The 19,259-nt window shown below is 45.2% G+C and overlaps 1 protein-coding gene across 2 annotated transcripts in view; it reads right to left on the bottom strand.

Annotated features, from left to right (window-relative positions):
• LOC144173242 (cytochrome P450 3A14-like) overlaps window positions 1–18,965 on the bottom strand; it is a 28,808-nt gene extending 9,843 nt beyond the window's left edge. Inside the window, exons 1-9 of one of the 2 annotated variants that reach the window (XM_077701738.1) lie at window positions 18,852–18,965; window positions 12,597–12,693; window positions 12,351–12,403; window positions 12,103–12,199; window positions 10,779–10,904; window positions 8,452–8,689; window positions 7,548–7,678; window positions 4,586–4,673; window positions 3,289–3,361 (exon numbers count right to left, since the gene is read on the bottom strand). In XM_077701738.1, the coding sequence (XP_077557864.1) occupies window positions 3,289–3,361; window positions 4,586–4,673; window positions 7,548–7,678; window positions 8,452–8,689; window positions 10,779–10,904; window positions 12,103–12,199; window positions 12,351–12,403; window positions 12,597–12,693; window positions 18,852–18,910 (962 nt within the window). In that variant the 5' untranslated portion in view covers window positions 18,911–18,965. The remainder of the gene's footprint in view (window positions 1–3,288; window positions 3,362–4,585; window positions 4,674–7,547; window positions 7,679–8,451; window positions 8,690–10,778; window positions 10,905–12,102; window positions 12,200–12,350; window positions 12,404–12,596; window positions 12,694–18,851) is intronic. The other variant, XM_077701739.1, reaches the window with a different exon arrangement.
• Window positions 18,966–19,259: the final 294 nt, after the last annotated feature.

Below are 19,259 nucleotides of genomic sequence, written 5' to 3'. Positions count from 1 at the left end.
CAAATGGACACCTGCGCGACCTGTAACTATGCCAGGAAAACCAAAACTGTTAGTCTCTAAAACGGCGCAAAAGCGCCAACAGCTCAAAATAGCCGTTCAATTGTCCCATAAACTCATGAAGTAATGGTGATTTATTGGCTCAATTCAACATGCGCAGAGCTCACATTCCGGTTCAGTGGCTAGTGTCGCTTGCTCAAGCATCACACATAGGAAAACAGGCGTGAAAAAGATTACTTGAAAGCTAGTAATACTGATTAAAAAAATCGCTACTTGATGTTTCCCTGACGCAACCTAATTACGACGCAACGAAAACCGACACAAATAACAAACGCAAAAGAAATGGCGATATATCAAGAAATTACATGGTCCTACTTAAAGACGGTTACGTACATTTTAGCGATTTTTGAATATGCAATGCCATTGTTTGAGTTCATCAATCAAGACATCCCAAAACTTCCAAATACTCTTCGACATGTTTGAAGAGCATTTTTAATGGTGTTTAGTAGCCGAACTGATTTTTGAAGGAAAACCGTGTTTTAGAGCCCATGAGCAGTGTGAATTTTAAAGGGACCCTGCAACACTTTCGATAAACACTTTCACTGTTTCCTTCACGTCTGGAAGCACTGAGAAAGCTGTAGTTATCGCCAGCACTGAGCGGCACTGTGTGGTTTTCTCATCGCACCAACACCTTCCGTTTCTGCTTTGCTTTTGTGGCTTTATTTTTAACGTTGCTATCGAAAAGCGTTCATTGCTGCAACTGAAGGAAAACCGGCCAACAGCCGCTACATGGCCTTAGTGACGTAGTTCGAGCCGTCGAAGAACGGCAAGACCGGGAAAGAGAAAAATCTTTTCAGGCGAAAAGCGAAAACGCCCATCTGTACGAGATTTTGGCGCACGTTAAAGATCCCTAGGTGGTCTAAATGAATCCGGAGCCCTCCACTACGACGCGCCTCATCGCCTGCGTTGCGTCGGCGCGTTAAACCCTACAATCAATCATTATCAAAAAAATCTTTTGAACCAGTTGCGGAGTTGTGTGATGAGCAAAGAGCAGTAGTTTTTGGCTGAGGTACTATGCGACCATCTAATCTAAGTACTGGGTGTGTTGGGTGACTACGTTCCGCAAGCATTTAAGATTTCAAAAAAAGGTAAAAAAAGTACTGCAGGGTCCCTTGAAGGCGTAAGAAAATGCAGCTGCGCAGTTATGTTTCGCCGTTTGCTTTTCAATGCAGGAATGATGTTCGAGCAATCGCGTGTAGGATGTCAACCATTGCTATGAAAATAGAGTTGGATTTGAGCACATGCTTCTAGAAACGAGGATGCCACCGCGCATGTTTGAAGAGCATGCGGAACGCAGCCTAATAATCATTGTGAAAATTGTAGAAACAATAGCACATTACCACCACCTCTACATTTGTGGATTCGGAATTGTGGCTCTTCCCACTGAGACTGAGCGTACCATTCCACTGGTGCTAGAGATTGTTTTCCGGTTGTTGGTTGTGCTAGAGGACCAGTTTGTACCCCGCAGAGTTCTGAACAGTCAATTCTAGCTGCACGGTAACATTAATGCTGATCATAGTGCACTCGAAGCGAAAGGTGGGTCGAAATACTGTCCAAATAGGCACCGATCTTGAAAACAGACATTTATAGGCACTTATAGTCATTTAGGCACAAACGACAAAATAGGCGTTTACGGGCATTATAAAAACACCATAAAGGCCCTTCTTAACCTCCAATTCATGCTCATATATCAAAGGAGGGTGCTAAGAGTGCAAACAAAAAAGTATTTGCCTAAAACTCATTTGTGTAGAGATTACATGTCAACATTTTTTGTCGTTCTGGAAAATCGCACACACGTTGAAAACACAGCAACGTGGTGTCCTTACGAACCGGCCAGGGACGTAACCTTCATCAGAGTGATATTGCGATAAAAATGGATGACATCGATGACGGCCAAGAAATAAAGGCCGAAGGAAGTTGGGTAGAAAGGATTTGCCTTAACTGCTGTGTAGCGGGTAGCCGATGGAGCAGGCACGCTTCGCGCCGGGCAGAAACATCCGACAGACTCAGATTACTGCAGTTTTGTACCTCCAGGAAGTCTTTTATCACTTTTTCGCACTTGTGTTGTCGTGACTAATTCGGCTGTACTTACTTAGTTTTGTGAAGCGGTCACGTATATCACATTACTCCTTTCACTTCGTTATATCGACGGCCTTTTGTATACGTCTGTTCATTAGCGGGGTGAAAACGAAAAATAAATATTAAAGGGGCATTATTTCCGTGTAGGTGGTGGCCTACACGCGCGTTTTAAATACAATTTCCTGCTAACCGCCTTTACGAACGTGCACCGTCCCGCGGAACAGCCAGATATGTGAGAACATTCGTTTTCGTTTTTGTCTGCGTCCATCCACTCAAAACTACTGATATCAGGCAACCTTCCAGAGTGAGTGGGCTCGACAAGTGCATCTCGCTCTTTTATGTATTTTTCTTTGCTCATTATCACCACGTTCATGCGTAGGTGTACCCACACTTCAATTTACAACTGGCTCAGATTCGCTGCCCGTATGAAGAATCTCTACCCGTCCCCCTTTCCTCTCCATTGTCTGTTCGGATATGCAGATAAGCCCCTGCCGCACTTCTTTGTCAATTGCCGTCTCTGTCATGCTAAGCCGTGTGCCATGAGGTTTACATCTTACTCTGAGTCTGGCCAGTAGCACCCTGGACAGCCTTAAAGTACTTACGTTCTTACGTGTGTAATTTTTTTTTACGTAAATACGTACGCACGTAATTTGGACGTACATGCTTACAAATAGGTAAGTGGGTCGTGCACCCACGCACTGAACCTGCCCCCATGAGGGAAGATAGCATTGCCACACCTTGGCTAAAAACTGCGCGCTAAGGTACTTCACCACTACGAGATTGCTGGGGAATATCATCAGTAGAAGTTTACAGGAGTGGGTGCTGGCATCGCACATCACATGTGATTTTAAAAAGCGACAGGCACGCCCTCCTGGAGCACATACCGAGAAAAAGCACCTCCTTACATTATGGAGTACTTTATAGAAGTGAAAAACAAAATTATGAAAATAGCACTTTCAGTTGTTTTTCGCAGTACAGGATAGAGAAGCCATAAAGACCGCTGCGCTTGCTTGAAGTATTGATGATATGACTATTATATCCAATTTGAAATATGCTGCAGTTCTTAGTATTTCACTTTGAAGCTTGCGTTAAAACAAAAGCACAATAGAAATCTGACATACTGGACGACATTGTATCCACCTATTGCCTTACCCAGCAATAAATAGGGTAGCAGCACTGGTTGCCACTTCTTCTGTAGTTAAGGCTCTGGATTTTACCACGCCTGCTGGAATCAGGAAACAGAGTAAAACATATGAGCCCATGTGAATAGAAACAGCGCCGCCCCAATTAGTCATGCTCAAAATGGTAATGGATATCTTTCTTCGTGTTATGTAGTAGCGTTTACAGCCTATTATGTTAGATATTTCGTAGTCCCAAGGTGTATAGCCTCATTCTTATCATAATACAATTCTTAACCTCAACGAACTCCTTACGGCGGCTGATGTCGAAGAGCATAATATTAAAAGATACACCATTCTACATTATTTTCTGCATTATTTGTTTATCGGAGTAGTCGTCTTAACATGCACAACTCTTTAGCTGCACAGCACTCACAAAAATGGACTTGCTTAGGAAAGGATGCCCCACAACAATTTGCATTGGTGCCATAGGTGGTGCTCAAATAATCCTCCGCAATAAATAATTAGAACGTGGCATTGATAGATTTTGATTGCAAACATTTTTTAAGGAGAAAGCCTCAACTGCCCCATTTCGCATAAAAACGTCGTTGTTGCTGTGGTTATCCTGTAAACAAAATAGGGGCCTCTCTAAAGCATTATTTAAATACACATTTGATTTGTCACAGGCTTGAACCCGGGTCTCCACAGTACGTGTCCAGTGCGTATCAATGGGCTGTGCTCGAATAATGCCATCTGGGGAAGAAATGTTCATCGACTGCGTGCAGTGTGGCAGGTGAACGTGACGGCAAGTGAGCAACGCAAGTGAACTCCAGCCACCGGAACTCTGAATCTAGAAAAGCTATGGCCTGTGTCACCAGAGTTACTGTTGAGGTATTTCCCGCCAAATTAGCGAAGACAGCGGCGCAAACAGGATGTAGCAGTAAATAAAACCCCCGAAGTAATGCGCGCCAATAGATGGAGGAGGGAAAGCGAAGCAGGAGACCCAAAATACGATGCAGCACTAAGAAAATTGTGGATGAGGGTTGCCAGGGATTTGCCTTCAAAACACGAAAGTAGACTTAAGAATCCCTGCACATTTAGTATTAAAGTATACACTTTAAGCTGAGGTCGGACCAGAAGAAAATTAAGATGATTACTTGGACGTAGGGAAGAATTCGGGAAAATTCAAAGGCAAAGAATGGACTAGGGTATCACATTCCCGGGATAGTTGGATGGACACGGGGGTGCCCTTCGATGAACTGAGCAGTAGCCACGAGACCCAAGCAGATGATGATGATATCTTTGCTGTTGTTGGTGATGATGATGCTCACCTTTTCCTCCGTCTGCTGTGCCTGTTCCAGCATCACTCTCAACGTATTCAGCATCAAGCAAGTTTTGTAGTATATCAGGCTTGCGCAGCTATGACAAAGCACGGGGAAAAAAAGTAAACCTGAAGATTATTCAGAAATAACTAGGGGAGTGTCAAACTACCGACCATTCCTAAAATATATCTCTGGAACTGTCCCTTACGGTCACAGTACTGCTAAGTATCGAGACAAAGAGTGTAGCTATTGAGGCACCCTCCTCTTTGATACATTGTCGAGGGTTTTATACAGAATTCAGTTCCTCACATTGCAATGATCAACCTAATTTTAAACTTATACCTTTTTATAATGTAACAATGACGAGCTGCTACAGCAAAAACTTGTATGCGTACATCAGCCTGGGAATTTAGTTGTGTAGTCTAAAGAACGAGGTACAGGAAGTGCAGTGCTCTATGCTTAAATCGTAAGGTATGCTTAAATCGTAAGGCCAGTTTCACGCACCACACTTTACATAAATTAGGAAGCCGAAACTGAACGACGGACGATTCCCGCACCAGGAATTATAACGTCAACCCTTCCCTCCACCCCCCCCCCATTTAATCCCTTTTAATTCATGTTGTTTAATCTCTACATAAAAAGCAAATATTTAAAGAAACAAATTTGGTGGCCAACGAATTTCGCATAGTCCCAAAACTTGCATTATGACATTGTAAGTCTACTGGTTTGTATGTATTTTGTGGTGTGCTCTCGTTTGCTAACGCCCTTCCACTATTTAAGGATTATCAGTTTGATATTTCTAGCTTTATAAATTAGCTCAGATGTATACGGTCGTTTTCGTGTGAATGTAGAAACTGGAGCCCTCGGATATGGAGTTTAACTTTTTATCAACACCTAATCGGTTTTAATTGCAGAGCACCATAGGCGCTCGCCTTGTCGTCGTAACTCGCTCGCTGGACCCAAGTAGAGCAACAGGGTGTCCTGGGGTGACGCTGTCGTTCACGGTGTACCGCAGAGGCTTCGAAAGCCAAGTGGTTTATATAGTCATAAGCGTTAGAAACTCGTGAACCCTTGGCGCTTGTCCTACATCTTGTTTAGCGCAAAGAAGACTATAGGTACATTTGAGGCAAAATACACTTGATTAACCTGCAGTTCCCGCGTTCATTTAGTTGGGAACGCTCGTTGGGTTGGTTTTTACGATAGTAAGCCAGAAAAGCAGCAGCGCAAGAACACAATGGCGCGTTCGAAATGCCGCAGAAAGGCTCCAACCGCAGAAGAAAAAAATGGTGCGTTCGAAATGACGCAGAAAGGCTCCGGCCCCGCAAGAAAAAAATCACGCCTTAGAAATGACGCGTAACAGCTCCAGCATACGAAATTAAAGCAAGCATAAAAAGAACAGAGCTCCTGCTGGCGCAGTTTCAGGCAGGGGCGCGCAAACACTGCTTGGCGGGAACTTTGAAATGGATACGGCGGTAGCAGTGAGCAGATAACGGCGCTACAGCCCATTATGGCGAACCACTGCTCTGCACTTCCGACAGCTTTCACATTGAGTGGAACGGGTTTAATTTGTTTGCCTTCCACCCCATTTCTCTAAACATATGAACGTCTGAATATCTCAAATTGTTTTTCTTGTTCGATGGTGGCTCTTTAAGGAAGAGAATCATCAAGGCCTGTATTTTCTTTTACTGAGAATACTTCTATTCCTATTCCCGGTTTAGATGTTTTTGTCCTTCGTAACTAAAGGCTAAAACTTCTTGTATACACCATGCCTGATTACTACCAAGCTCCCTTAAGTTCGTGCAAATAAGTTTCCTGTGCCCGCACTCTGGAGCGTTTTCCCGCGTAATTTCTTATGACTTTACACTGATAAAGAGTTCGGCGTGTTCCCTCTCAGAAACTTGTTTAGTCATGTGTGTCGCTGATTACATTAACCAAGGACGAGAAATACCACTAAAATTATTTCACCGTGTAGTGGCTGGATGTTATAAATGCAAAGGTGCAATAGCGCGGTGTATTATAGGAACGAAAACAGTAACCCGAAGTGGTATAGTACCAAGGAGTGCAAGTAAAGTGTGTTTATGCTAATCACGTTGGGTTAGCAATCATTGTTGTAAAGTTATGCTGCTTTCATGTTGTATAAAGACACAAGACCACTTATGACTATCGCAGTTTATCTAAATCTACAAATCGAGTGGGCCCTGTCTTATAGGCAACGGGAGAATTATAAGGTTTTTGAATTAATAAAGAAGGTTGGTATCTTTAGGTATGCTAAATCTTTTAGGACTACAAGTTAAATTGTTTGCCACTAAAATAGGCTGAACCGCAATTTTTCTCGTTTCTTTTTTTCCTGGGTTAACCGGTAGAGCTTGTCACACGGTCAACTGGAACCAACTTATAGAACAAGGCTGCACTAATCACACCGACTGCTCCTAGGCTCACACCGAAACAGCATCCTTCTCAATTCATGCCAGTTGCAATCGTTCTTCAATTTTGGGAAGCCCCATTCGGAAATATAGAGCCGCTAAGTTGTTTTTCCGTGAGTATTTTACTAGAAACAGGCTTGGGTCATGGGTGTTTGTCTGCTCACCACAGATTACCTTTTCCTGCTGCTATCTGTGCGCCGAAGTGGAAGAGCTGTTACTGTATCTATATCAGGAGTTCCGAGCTTCTCGTTAAAATCCCCAAGAAACACTGGCAGCCCTTCCAAGTTCTTTTGTTGTGCGTACCACTTAGCGTTAGTATTTATCACCAGCGAATGGGTCTTGCTTCGCGCGATTTTCTTTGATTCTTTCAGTTTGAACATAACTACGACGTCAGTTTCGTGCGGCGCAGTGGTAGGCGGAAACAAAACCACAGAAATATCGTTTGCCTGTATGTTTTGTCTGAGTGGGCCTGCAGACGTAATTTGGCAATACAGGAAGCAGCAGGCCATATAAAGTTTGAAACCCAAACTGGAAAACTCATTGCTTACCGAAGGGTCTTTTTTCCTTTTTTCGATTATCTTCGTAGTTTGTGCTGTAACTGTGTCAAAAATGAAGTCACCAATGGCGAGCGAGAGCCAGCACATTGGCTTCTTAAGAGGCGCCAAGGTAGTCGTGCTCTCTAAGGGGACAGAAAAAATGCAGAACCTTATCGATGTGTACATTTCTTTAGAAATTCAGCACGAAGAAATGCGACACTGCATTCTATTGAAATTTTAATTTCTCCGCTCTCTAACACAACATAGAGGCAACAACATTGACTGATCAAATCATTTGGTTGAAGCTTCAGAATGCCTCGTCAGGGCTCCGAACTATTAAAAACGACTGCAGAACTTTACTTAAGGAGTTGACAGATATAAAGTAGGCGAACAAGCAAGCTCAAATTTTTAATCTAGTTAAAGCACCAAAGTTTTTTGTCAATAAACCTAAATGTATTTTCAGCGAGAAATGTGCCTATTCAAGTTGAGTTTTTTAGCGCCTCGCCCCTCCCCCGCATCCTTCCCCTCACCGTTTGGTGAGGCAAGCTTTCTACTCGGCTCCACAGGCTGAAATTTTAAGGACTTAGCTGACGGAGTCCCTGCCGCATACATCCATAACCCAAATAAAGGAAATCATGACATTCCAGCTAGTACTGACGGCTCATATATGTTACTGTTGAGCAAGTATTACGGCATTCAGCAGACTATTATATTTTCTAGGGCACTCTACACGGTATAGATTCGTTAATCACTCTTGCATGAAATTGTAACGTCCATCGCCAATGGGCTTTAAAAGTACGTAATTCTTGTAATGATGAGAGAGTGGGACAATATTTGGGGCATGTTAGTAGTGCTCTTTAATTTCGACGTTTATTACCTCATACAGAGAGGAGAAAAGGAGGCCACGAGTACATACGCGCAATCATATGAAGAGGGCCGGTCATCAGTTGGCAGCAGGCGAGCTTTGCTAGGGCGATCATCGGGTGCTCTGGGTTTCCTTGGAATCTTTCGTCGATCCCGAATGAGCCCCGGGCAATGTAATCCATGGCAAGCTGTTCGTACTTCGGCAACATGTTGACTTCTTCCCCTGTGTCTGCGTGCTTCTCAAGCAACTTGACGAGAATGTTTACGTCCTGCTCCAGGTATGGCATCATCTGGGGTTCAGGGCAGATGGGAATTAAAAAATGTGCATTTAACATACAGGTCACTTTTTTCAATCAACAGCTGTTCTTGAGAAACTTCGGAAGGAAACACCCAGTCTGTACGCACGTGTATAATTGCGTGTCAACGGCAATGTTTAGGAGTCTAAGTTAAACGAAATTTTACGCATGTGTATCACGCTTGTTATATTTGAGCACCTGAAGGAACAAAGGGGGTGTGTGCAAAAATAGCAGGGGGAACGTAGGAAAGTAAAAGGAGATTGGCGATGGAGTAGTGAGTAAGGGGAACAGATATGCACTATCGAAGCACTCATTCAATTCCTAAATAAATTAATTGCGCTAAAAAGGGGGACGCGGACGAAGTGAGGACAGACACACACGGCACAAACTTCCAACTACATTTTATTGCCATTGCCTCAACTTTACATACTTTACAAAGGACGACCGCGCATGCTAAGCATAAAGAGTGATTAAACGTCCTCACGTGTGTGTCTGTCCTCACTTCGTCCGTGTCCCCATTTTTAGCGCAATTAATTTAGTTAGCAATGGAGTACCAACGTGCCCAGGACGCTACCCTTATTAAACTCATTCCATGCCCCCGTTCCTGTTCGCACTGGGCGTCATGTTGACACCCTTCCCTGTCTTTGAGCGGCCATTTTGGATCCCGTTTTTCCAGACGAGAGCAGGGCTACGATCATCATCACCAGGGGCTCCATTCTCGAAAGCGATGGGCGTCGTTTTGAAGCGACCTGGTGTTGGCACGCAAATACCTATATTTTACGAACGGGTGTCACTCGGAGGCATAGCAAAGGGAGAAAATCGCACGGGGCAGGCTGCAGGTCCTTCTGCACAGCATGCCCCGTGCGATTCTCCCCCTTTGCAGCACCTCCCAGCGACGCCCAATTCCAAGAATAGATGGCAACACCACGTCGCTTTGAAACGGCGCCCATCGCTTTCGAGAATTGAGCCACTGGAATCTCCCGCACTCTCGCGGTGCGTGTATAGGCACGTGTTGCGCATTGTACGAGGAAAGTGTGTATGCAAAAAGATGCACCTTGTGTCCGCCGCGATGGTCTCATCATTTTACGCAGACGCTCTCGAGCGCTACCTCATTTCCAAGCACTCTGCCGCGGGGCACCCGAAGACGACAGAAGTTTATGTGCTCTACGCAGTAAGCGCTACACGCTTGTCTTGTTACGGCAATTTTAGGGGCGAAGCCCCCTTAGGGGCAGGGGCTGTCGGCGTCTCATGTCGTCGTCTCATGTCACCGCCGATGAAGTCACTGTACTGAAACCCCAGGACAATCGTTTACTCCTCGCGCTAGAACGTCGCCGTCGTCTCATGTTATCGTCGATGTAGTGGGGGCACTAAATCACCGGGACAATCGTTTACGCCTCGCGCTAGAACGCGACGCGTACTAAAAGAACACTCCGGGACACTCTTTTTCCAACGCCCCTCGCTACAACGCTTCGCGCTTCAAAGACACGAGATTTTGACAGTAAAGCTGTATGCCTGTACCATCCCCCCTCCCCCAATGGCTTCATCTCTGTTGGCAAAAACACCAAGGCTCCAAAAATACACTTATTCACTGCATGCTTCGCTCTTCCTCAGGTTTCGCGTTAGTGGGGATGGACCGGGATTTTTTTATGGTTTCTTCTAATGGGAAACGTAGGAATAGCAAAAAACTATTTTTGTTCCGCATCTCCTATGCGCCATGCTGAACCAATACACAAACGCTCTATTGCCCGACGTTTCTCTTCCTCTAGGGTTAACATACCCCTTCTTATGCACGCCGAGGATTTCCAGCGGTCATAAGTCTCAATGGTGGCTTTTACAGTTAGTAGATTTATCACGGTGAAACTAAATTCCTTCAGTTCCGCGTATTCTGTAACCGCCCCATGATAATCTACACCTAGCTCGTTGTTTTTGTCTAAACGTGGGAAATTTTGCGCTGCCTAATTAACTGTATAATAATCTTGACTGAGCGAATATTTTATCGCAGCCTTATAACTGACAAATCTAATACGTCAAATGCAATATTTTCGGCACTGCCAACAAAGACTAAATGCAAATTTTTACTCACCAGCTTCAATTTTGCGGCACTGAAGCCGTAAGCCACAGAACTCCGAACGCTCTTCCACTGAGGAGCATTAACATGAATAATCGACTTTCCGAGGAAAGGATGCATTTGGTCGGACGTCATCGTCAACTAAAAGATGAAGACAAAAAAATATCGTTATCATCTGACCAAGAATTGTTTCCGCCAACGAAAATGCATTTGAGGACACTCTTATTACCCCGACGTTGAGCTTGCAAGCGCAAAGTCAGTTATTGATAATTAATGCTAGCTGGATGGGTCGGTTTGTGCCGACCGCAGGCGGAGATAGCACGTTTATTACAAAGCATTATGTTAAAAAAAACTGAGGCTGAAGTTAAACTTAACAACGAGAAGCTTCGTAATCGCATGAGCAGACGTCGATGTTAATTTTCCGTTTTCCCCGTTTTTGTCCATTTCAGCTTTTTGAGAGCCACATGTAATAAAGCAGTTACAACGCTTGTTCAAGTGCCTTCAGGAGGCCTGTTCTGGAGGGAACATCGAATACTTTTAAAAGTAATGCCAGAACCAGAGGCTCCTAATGGGCTTGCTATGAGCGAATAAAATGACGCTTAACGGCAAACGTGACGTTAAAACGTTTCCTGGAGCTATACCGGAGATTATATATTCGCAGCCGTAACAACCGCAAAAAATGCTCCGTCCCTTAACTATCCATTTTCGGTGACGTCACCTACAGACACCGCACAAAAGAGGAAACCAGCCGGACCTTCAAATAAACAGACGCATCAACGTATACATGCCAAAACGAGAGCGCGCGGATGTCACCCTCGTTTTGCCGTGTAACGAAGGTTTTTAGCCGGTCTGCTGTTGACCACACGTGGCTGACCTGTGAGTTGTCCGTTTTGTGATGCTCGAGGCAACGGCTCCCCTTTTGACATTTATAAATGGGTTTGACATGTCATTCGCTTTTGACCTGGTGTGTCGTGTAATCCGCACTAATTTTACTTGTTTCACTTCATGCTTATACGGTCAGCTAAGTTTAGCGCTCCCTTTTTTAACTCACTATCTTTTCTAGTGTTTCAGAACATTTCGTAAAACCTACGCATGGAAGCGCTTTTTTAGCTTCCTTGCACTGCTGTACTCAGCCATGAGTCTACTAGTCACCGCCCTTTTCATTTATAGAATTCACACTAAAAATATTACACCGTTTCTGAGAATGAATGCCGAGTAGGTGGAAACGGCACTAGATAAAGAATAAAAAACCCTAACCGGAAAGCATAGAAACCAAAGCACGCTAAAAAGAGCACCAAATTTCAACATTGGGAAGTTTGACAGCAGCTGCGGTACTCACGCCTCGGTTCATGAAATTCTGGAAATTCCGCACGTAGACCTGCTCTATCAGATCTAGGTCTTGAGTCACCACAAAAGGGACATCTCCATTGTAGAAGCTGTGGGAAAAAATAAATTCTGTGAGATTCCTTCGTTAAAATATCTCTAATCCTTATTACTTAGACTAAGTTCTTATCAGGTCTTGGCGGCCGAATTTTTCTCCGTACAAAAACTACGAAACGTTTACAGAGGCGGTTAAAACCGGCTTACCCAAACATATCACCGTATTTATCAATCCATTTGCCCACGGCCAAGTACAGGTCCTTCGAAAAAAGAAATACGGCTCGGGTGATGGCGCCATAAATCATATAAATATATACAGCATATAGATATATGCTGCAGGCAGATTGGCCCGGTCAGCTTCTTGTGGCTGTGATTATTCACAGAACCGTACGTGTGCTATACATATATGAAAGAACAACAAGAACGCGTCGGAAGTTTGTGCAAAATCCTCACAGTTGAGTGGTATTCCATCAAGTTTCCCCACAGAAGGTTGGGTTTTGGCCCGGGAATTCCAAGTCTTTTGAAATACGAAAAGTGCCTCCACCGGCATCTGAAACAGAGAAGACACAGTCGAGCAGCCCGTCTGTTTCCTTTTTCTTTTATGTTTCTTTTACATTTACTTTAGCTGATCAGTATAAGGGTTTCCCATGCTTTTGATGCCTTCTGGCAACATGGCGCCCTGCAAAAAAGAGAACGAGCTGTGCATGCTCTAGAAGTTTCAAAGTTTCGAAGTATATTTCGGAAAGTACAATAATGGGTTATACAGCGTTCGTGTACAACAGGAGGTCCCAAGATAGGAGCATGGTTGGGAACTGCAGCAGCTAAGTGCTTTCTTCGGTGACAGCAAAACACGCAAAAAAAGCGGGAAAGCAAGAAACAGAAAACAGGGGCAACCGCGCGCTATGTTTCTCAGCTTTCCCCAAAAGACAGAATTTGATTGAAGTATCACATTACTCGTGCCTACAACTACGTACAAGTGGATCCGATGAAAATAATATCCCAAAACTGGATTATTTAAGAATGCATTCGTTTCGCTAAAATACATTGTGAGTCATACGAAACCGTAACAGCCACGAAAAAGGCATAACCTGGAACACTGACAGCCACGTTTCGTAAACTTAGGTGGTTGGCCGAAGCTAAACCTGGCTATGAGGCGCGCCGTAGTGGAGGGCTACGAGTTAACGTTTACAGCCTGGGGATCTTTAACGTGCGCTGAGATCTCGACACACGGGCGTTTTCGCTATTAGCCTTCATTAGAAAAGCAGTGTTACGATTCAGTGCGCCGCTACCATGGTCGCGTGTGCTGCAAGTTTTGCGGAGTGCTCCGGTGCGGTGTAAGAAAGCTGCCTCGTACGGTTACAACTTTCAGGGGAATGGCCGTCGCGTGGGCGCCTCGCTGTCAGTTACTCAACGTCGGCGGCTGCAAAGCACGAAACAAACGATTCTTCGTGTTGAGAATATTACCCCGGTGAAGCGCACGCCGCAGCCGAGATCTGCTTTCCCCCTTTTCTCAGACTCGACAAGCGCCGCTACTGCCGACTCTCACGAACTCGAGAAATAGCGTTGTATGAGTCTGTATTAGTTTTAGGCCGTATGCACAGACGAATTGGGAAAGCCCAGGAGCCGTTACGGCTTCTGCGTTTAAACCCCCCCCTCTCGGTTGATAGTTCCGTTAGTTTTGCAGCAGCGATTGCACGCCGTCATTGTGTTCGAGCATTGCTTTAGGCTCGCCCTAAAGGGTATTGTTCCTGTATTGCTTCGGCTCATCTCTCGTCATTCAGGAAACCAGTTAAGTTTGCCTTCAGCTTCTTGTTTCTGGCCACTCGACCACCACGCGACATCACAAGACGGAGGTGACGGAGTCCGGTTTTGGGACGGCTTCCGAATGTAGCAGCAGCCACCACGGCCGAGATTGAATCCGCGTCCTTGGGTTGAGCAGTGCAACGGCTTAGCCACATAGCCACCGCAGAAGGTCGTAAACTTCAGGGATCAGGTAATGATCTTCTAATGTGTTTATGTTCTTTCGGAGGCAATAAAATTTACTAAGCTGAAAGCCTTATATGTTTCATTAGAGTGTTTACTTTGAATGACCCCGGCGTGGACATTAATGATACAAAAACCCAGGTGAAGCAAGGCTGGAAGTGAACACAGTAATGTCAGCCCCGTATAATACACAATTGATGATTACCAAATATAGTTATGTTTCATTAGAGATTAATACTAATCAGTAGTAAGGTTGGAGTGAGGAATATTACGATGAAGTAAGCAGGGTAAAGTCAGATTGAGCAGAATTCATATGTCGTACAGATTAAGGTGGAATATTAAGGATTAACGTACGGACTAAAGAGTCGCAAAGTAGAAAGCAGAGTCCTTTAATGCTCTTCTGGTCACGAAAATCCGCCACCATTTATAAGCGGGCCAAAAGCCACCGCCACTGCTGGGATTAATGTGCCCACAACTACTAGAGTTCGGTTGCAATTATGTGCGCGCTGCTCTTCCTCATAGTTTTTCTGTAGCGTCGTTGAACGCATTAATACCACAAAGTATAAAGTTAATCGGAACGGGATCCAGCGTCGACGACGAATGAGCCTGAGAGCTGTTTACTTAGCAGCGCAAGCAAACTTTTTACTTATAAGTGCGGGCATACCTTATACACGGAAGCGCGTTTAAAACGGTCTCACACCTTGTGATAACGCATCGTGTTATTAAATACCTCACGGCCGAGTCACATGCATTGTTACGAGACCTCGATGTGTTAGCTCGCACGTGTTGGAAGTGGATGCGCATCCAGCCTCATGCTTCCTGACTCACTAATGCGAGCAGCTACAGGCAGACCGCATCGAGAACGTGTTCATATTTGCGCCGGGCCAAACAACGACTATGCTTATGTTATTTAAGCACTAAGTGACTCCGGTGATAGGTCAGCTTTCTATTCTTTTAGAGTGAAAAGTAGCGGCGCGAAACGGGTTAAGGCACGAGCAGACAGAAAAAGGGCGGTCGTATCGGTTTCTATTAGGCTCGTCTATCCCGCCCTGCAATCGAAGTATTCAAATTGTTCTGACGCACAATTGGTTCGGGTACGCAGCCGAGCGCTCTCGCGACCGCACGTTTCGGTATTAGACAGTTTTAGTTTCACGTGCGTACAAAGTTCACGTACAGAAAAGTGATAAGCACACGTAGGACACGCACATGTAATTTGAAACCCTTTTAGTAACACGTACACGACGTACACCGCGCGTAGGGTTTTGGATGCACGTGCTCTCTGCCCAAAGCCGCGCGTTACTGCTACCGCCATCTACTAACAGACACGGACACTGCTGTAGCCACTCGTGATTTCGCGAGCCCGTTGCTATGATGACGACGACGCTACTTCGTTAGACCTAGCAGCTAAAAAGTCGCTCTTCTATCTGAGAAACACAAGCCGTTTCTGGATTTAAACTTTAGGTCAGGGTAAGAATGGGCGAATTTAAGGCGCAATCAACAGCTTAGAACACGCTATCGCACCGAGGTATTAGCGACGAAGCGGTTTTCGCTGAGAAGCGCGAGGGCAGTGCGCCGCTTTGTTGGACAACACTACGTACGGAAGGGACGTGAACGCCGCAACGTAAAAATTTGAACCTCACGTACGTGCGTGAGACTCACGTAGGCCCTTTGCGTTCTGAGCATGCGCACTGGTCACCCGTGAAAGCTTTACGTACGTGGAGCTTCTACCTACGCGAAACTAAAACTGCCTAATAACAAAGTTTGGGTTTGTCAGATATGCCGGGACGCCTTCGAAGACCCGCAAAGCGGCGCCGGACTTGAGCCTCGCTTTGTCTCGCTGCAGCAACAAGACGCCCCCGCTCACGACGTGCTCAGCAGTTCTGGTGATGTCTGTAGCATCGGAATGCTTTTATGAAACACGCACATTCTTAAATTAACGCTAAAACTGCGGTAAAACTGCGGTAATTAAAGCTAAACTGCGGTAAAGCAGTTTTTCATTCACTCGGAAGTTCGGCCGTAGTGGAAAAGCAAATGAGTGACCCCTTTTCCTTTGTGCTTCTGTTTTCGAATCAGCAGCCCGTCCCAAAGCACGTCTTAGGCACTGTTGATCGGAAGTTGCACGTTGTCGACCTTGTGCACGGTGCACTAACAGATCAGTTCGCGAGGCACTGGCGGTAAAACCTCTGTTGCGGGGAATGTCACGCGCAGCACCCAGTGCCTTCGGGCTTCCGCCGCGGCCACGGCGGCTGCGGCGGGCCCGCAGCCCCCTTACGATCATACCTCGGCAAAGTTTGGCCCGACTCACTCAAACTCTCTCACAAATTTATTTTTGAATCCCCACTCACTCAAACTCAGACTCATTGCGGAGCAACACATCTGCATTCACTTACACTAAACTCACAGCGAGCGCAAAACTGAGAACTCCCTCTGGCTTAGAACTGAAAATGGGCACAAAACTCAAAATGGACTCAAGCCTCAGAATGAACTCCGAACTCAAGTGGTCTAAAACTCACTCGGGCTCAGAATTTGAAATGGACAGCGTACGACAGCTTGCTGCGCGTAGCTGCCGTCCTTGGCTGCATATCAAGCTATCCCGTAGGGGGACGCAGAAGTTGCGTGACTAGAACAATTGAATGAGTAGTAGCACTTACGGTGGATCGCAATGAATTAAGATAAATTAAGAAGAATAAGATAGATAACGATTGATTTCAGTTGAATTACTGAGGGACTAGGGTTAATTTAGGTGGACTATGGCAGAATGAGACGGGTTAAGATGATATAACGTAGCTTAACCTGAATCAGGGGGGATTCAAGTGCATTCTCATGTAATAAGAGAGATTAAAAGAGATTCAGATGGATTATGGTCGGCGAAATATAGTGGCTGCGCTGACGACATGTGGAAATGTAGAGAAATTTACCCAATTTTCTGTTCAACTCAACCAATTAATATGTTTACCGGAGCTTCTCAGAGAAATGGGTCGTCGTTCCAAGCATGCATTCATAACTGCTTTTTATGCTTGAGCATTCGGCCATTCTGTGTGCTGAGGAGGCAGGTGGCAACTAGTGGTTGCGCAATAAGTGTGAATTCCCTTTCGCATGGTGGCACGCAGCGTGCGGGTAGTGTTCACCACCAATAATCGCAACCACTGCGTATGGCATGCCTGAGACCTGTTTAAAGATATCAAACCATTCTTACATCCAAAGATATTGTATACAATTGTCATCATCGTCACTATATTATTAATTCTCCCCACCGCCATCATCATAATTCTTTTTAGGTCTCCTGCCATACCTAATGCCCCCCCCCCCCCCCCCCCGCCCACGGAATTTTAACGGCTCCCATCCTACTTAATTAGAATTCATTCTTTCCAGCTGAAGTGATTATGATGTTGGAAAATCAAGTTTATAAGAGCGATAGACAAGCCGGTAATCCGGGCTCTACGGAAAGGGCAACAAACATTTTTTTTTCCTTCGGGCTACCGGCATTACGGCATGTCTATTACGATCGTATTTTTTAGATGATTTGGGACACCAAATATTGTATGCATTAGAAGGGCAATGAGCCAGTTCTAAATGGTGTTTATAACAATCATCTGTTAATTATATATATACGAACGTCTGAAAATGTTGATCGATTGATTGTAGGGTTTAACGCGCCGACGCAACGCAGGCGATGAGGCGCGCCGTAGTGGAGGGCTCCGGATTAATTTTGACCACCTGGGGATCTTTAACGTGCGCCGAAATCTCGTGCACACGGGCGTTTTTGCTTTTCGCCTCCATCAGAAAAGCGGCCGCCGCGGCCGGGAATCGAACCGGTGACCTCGTGCTCAGCAGCGCAACGCCTTAGCCACTGAGCCACCGCGGCGGGTGTCTGAAAATGTTGCATGTGATCGGCGCCCCATTGACGCCATCAAGAACTGAGCCAAGAATTTACCAGCTTTTGCTGACCATTTTATCATAAACAGCAGAATGTATCCGCAAGGTGTGCACCATGTATGAAATGATGTTTTGCTTGGCTATTTGGAATTACAGTTTGTTTTTTGACACCATGATGCCGCGCAATTACGCAACGCGCTCGACCTACTCCTATGCTGCGCAATGAGTTCTTAATTCTCTATATCTACAAAAAGCAATGTACAAAAAGGAGACGTGATCCGACTTTTATAGGCTCATACCCAGCTTTCTCGCTCAACATTCCGACCTCTCGGGAACATATAAAAACCACATCAGGAAAGTGATATTTGGCATAAAGCAAGAAGTCAACGTGGAGATAAAAACTCTGCAGGAATTTTCCAGAATTCTAAACATTGTTGGTGTAATTCGCTGTCAAATCGTATTTTTGATGCATTTGTATGGGATACTTTCCATGGCTCCAGCGCTTAGTTCTGCAACTACCTAGACTTGAAACTGCGCACAAAGAAAGGTTTCACCCCCAATATTAGCGGCGCGAAAATAATTTACATTTCGGTAAATAACTACATAGTAATCGCTGTTGAAAGCACTGCCATGAGCGGGAAAGCTGCACGTGCGAACTGGAATTAACCTTATTCGTACAACCCCTTCCTTCGGTAGCTTCCAACTGCTGAATAAATTTAAGTTACCTCAATTACAACCTACTTACAAGTAGTCAGTGCAACACCTAGCTTTTTTTTTTCACAAAGCAGCAAGCACAGGACACACATTTCCCCCCTGGCTGTGCTTTTGTAAGGTCAAGCCTGAACTTACATCAGTAAAACTGCCGCCAGGACGGCGATAAGAAGCAGCAGCACCGCAGTTGCCGACATCCTTGCTTCGACGCGAACGGCGCAGCTCTGCCCGATGAGCGAGGCTCTTCGCAGCTGCCTGTCAAGCTATGTGAACCGCCTGGTTATAAATAAGTGTGGCGGCCAGGAACTCCAGACTGACAGTGTGTTTTGTTTTTGTGTCAGCATTCCCGTTAGCTGATTCAAAATCAAGACTGTTCTGTGAAACACGAAAATTGGCTGCCACAGTTAGACGTCTTGCTCATACCGTTGGTCCACGTTTTTTTAATATATATCAGTGTGTTGAACCGAAAAAAATACCGGTTCGGTTCCGGTTCCGGTTCAGGCGAAATCATTTCGTCCCGGTTCAGTTCCGGTTCAACAAAATCAC

Source organism: Haemaphysalis longicornis, unplaced genomic scaffold, assembly GCF_048455015.1.
Source record: "Haemaphysalis longicornis isolate Haplotype H1 unplaced genomic scaffold, Haemaphysalis longicornis Haplotype H1 scaffold_3, whole genome shotgun sequence".
Classification (NCBI taxonomy): Eukaryota; Metazoa; Arthropoda; class Arachnida; order Ixodida; family Ixodidae; genus Haemaphysalis; species Haemaphysalis longicornis.
Note: the sequence above shows the minus strand (reverse complement) of the source record. Positions and strands in the feature narration are given on the sequence as shown.